This window comes from Penaeus monodon, chromosome 14 (genome assembly GCF_015228065.2).
Source record: "Penaeus monodon isolate SGIC_2016 chromosome 14, NSTDA_Pmon_1, whole genome shotgun sequence".
Lineage (NCBI taxonomy): Eukaryota > Metazoa > Arthropoda > Malacostraca > Decapoda > Penaeidae > Penaeus > Penaeus monodon.
The window spans coordinates 37,911,482-37,913,698 of NC_051399.1; the positions used below are offsets into that span (position 1 = coordinate 37,911,482).

A 2,217-nucleotide genomic window follows, 5' to 3' on the forward strand; every position below is an offset into this window, starting at 1 on the left:
GTATATAGATATATGTGTACATACGTACATAGATATATGTGTACATTTGTATATATATATATATATATATATATATATATATATATATATATATATATATATATATATATATATGTGTGTGTGTGTGTGTGTGTGTGTGTGTGTGTGTGTGTGTGTGTGTGTGTGTACATATGTATATAGATATGTGTTCACATGTATATAGATATATATGTCTGAGCGTGTGTGTAGTTCTATTTTGTAAAAGGAAGTTTTATTCATTAACATTTCGTTAAACCTTTTGTATATGGGCTAGTCTTTAACTTGATATGCAATCACGCAAGAAACGGCTGCCATGCAGCACCCAGATTTTGTGGAACGAAATTAATTATTTTTTTATTACATGAAGAATGAGAAGTTTCTATTTGTGAACCTTTAATAACTTTACTGTTTGTATAAAGAGATGCATCCCATGCAAAAATGACAGCCTAACAAAAATTATCTTATGCGACAAGGAATCTGTTATAGTCCATTCCCTCAATTTCTTTGTTTTTGTTTTATTTGTTGTGGACATTTGTGGAATTTACACTCACTTGATTTAAGGCTGCATTTTCTTTCCAATATGAGAGGGGCTAATTCTAAAAAGTTTCAAATATCAAACGAATATTATTAAAGTAACATTTTACTGATCTCAACTCACAGGGCACATTTACAAGGTTCACCAATAATTAGCTAGAATATATACCGCAAGTACATTTACAGAATTTATAGAAACCGACTGAAAGTGTGGTTCTGAGAATTCTCCTTTATATCATTAGGCTCCTGATAATCCGTTTCAGACACAGGCGAATCCGGCAGAGCAACAGAGAAAAACTCCTCCGTCTCATCTTCACACAGTTCCACATCAACGTCGTCACCTTCGGCAGAAGCAAAATCAACACGAGCACGTCGATTCTCGTGTGTCTTGACGTGCTTGTTCAAATGATCAGAACGCATGAAACGTTTTCCACATTCTTCACACTGAAATCGTTTTTCACCGGTGTGCGTTCGCAGATGGCGTTGAAGTTCGTCGGATCGAGTAAAGGCCTTGTTACAGAAGATCCAGTTGCACACGAAGGGGCGTTCTCCACTATGTGAGAGCAGATGTGCCTTCAAGTGAGAAGTCTTGCTATAGACCTTGCCACATCCTGGAACATGGCAGATATGCTCCCTCTTCTTGGTAGCTGAAGCGTCTCTTGAAGTGTCCTGACAGTTAGGACAACGGCATCGTCGACAACGCCGAACACTGACCGATGAGTGAGCGGTGAGGAGAGCGGCGGCGATGTTGGTCTGTTGCTGAACAATGGTATCCTGAGTGACTGCGCCCGGAATGGGCTGAGGAACAGCTGGACTCACGTGTGCCACGCCACCCAGTCCAAGGCTGTCGTACTGGTGACGGTGAAAGTGGTAGTTAGAAGCAGCATGTGATGGCGGAGTAGCGTAAGTGGCACTGTTCCACCAGTTGGTTGTGTGCGGTTCCTTCGGGGGCGTGACGGGTTTCTCAGCCGGAGGAGAGAGCATGGGCGGTACAACGCCGTTGGCGAAGGCGTTGTAGTGATGCTGAAGGTACGGGTAGGGAGCACCACTGACGCCGTTATAGGTGGGCATTGACATGTGTCCAAAATGTGTAGGGCGGACGTCGGGCGGCGGTGATAAGGGTAAAGCCTGTTGATGGAAGGAACTGAAGTTGCTTGTGGTGTTGAAAGTGTTGTTGGCACTCATGGCTGACCAATGAGGAAGCTGAGATTCTGTCAGTGTACCACAGGCAAACATCCTTCTAATGCTAGCGATGAGCAGCGAAAAGTGATGTGGACATTTACCTGTGTCAGGTAATATACGTAGACTGCAAAAGTCGACAACCAATGGGGACGCGAGATATGACCTCCATTGTAGTTGCCAACTATGTTATTTTCACCAGAATTTCATATGAACGATGTTGTTATGATTCTATTATAGCTTATAATTTATATTTCATACCATATTGCTACATTTTCTTGTAAGATATTTCTGTCATATTTTATAATATACATTCCTATAGTCTCATATAACGCGTTTTCATTATATATTTTATTTATCCCTTAACATCTTGAGATTATATATATACCTTAAATATAGTATGATATATATCTATATTGTATGATATGTATCTATATTGTATCTTTTATATATTTCTGTTAAATAGTATAGTGTTTTTCTTAAAAA

At 39.8% G+C, this 2,217-nt stretch overlaps 1 protein-coding gene across 1 annotated transcript; it reads right to left on the reverse strand.

Annotated features, from left to right (window-relative positions):
• Window positions 1-672: 672 nt before the first annotated feature.
• LOC119581271 (transcription factor Sp5-like) lies at window positions 673-1,788 on the reverse strand. Its single transcript, XM_037929664.1, has one exon. The coding sequence runs from the start codon at window positions 1,786-1,788 to the stop codon at window positions 742-744; it is 1,047 nt and encodes a 348-aa protein (XP_037785592.1). The 3' UTR covers window positions 673-741.
• Between the last annotated feature and the right edge of the window lie 429 nt (window positions 1,789-2,217).

Bases quoted from the DNA above. Each gene is read 5' to 3' on its own strand.
- LOC119581271 (XM_037929664.1), bottom strand. From the start codon at position 1,788: ATGTTTGCCTGTGGTACACTGACAGAATCTCAGCTTCCTCATTGGTCA.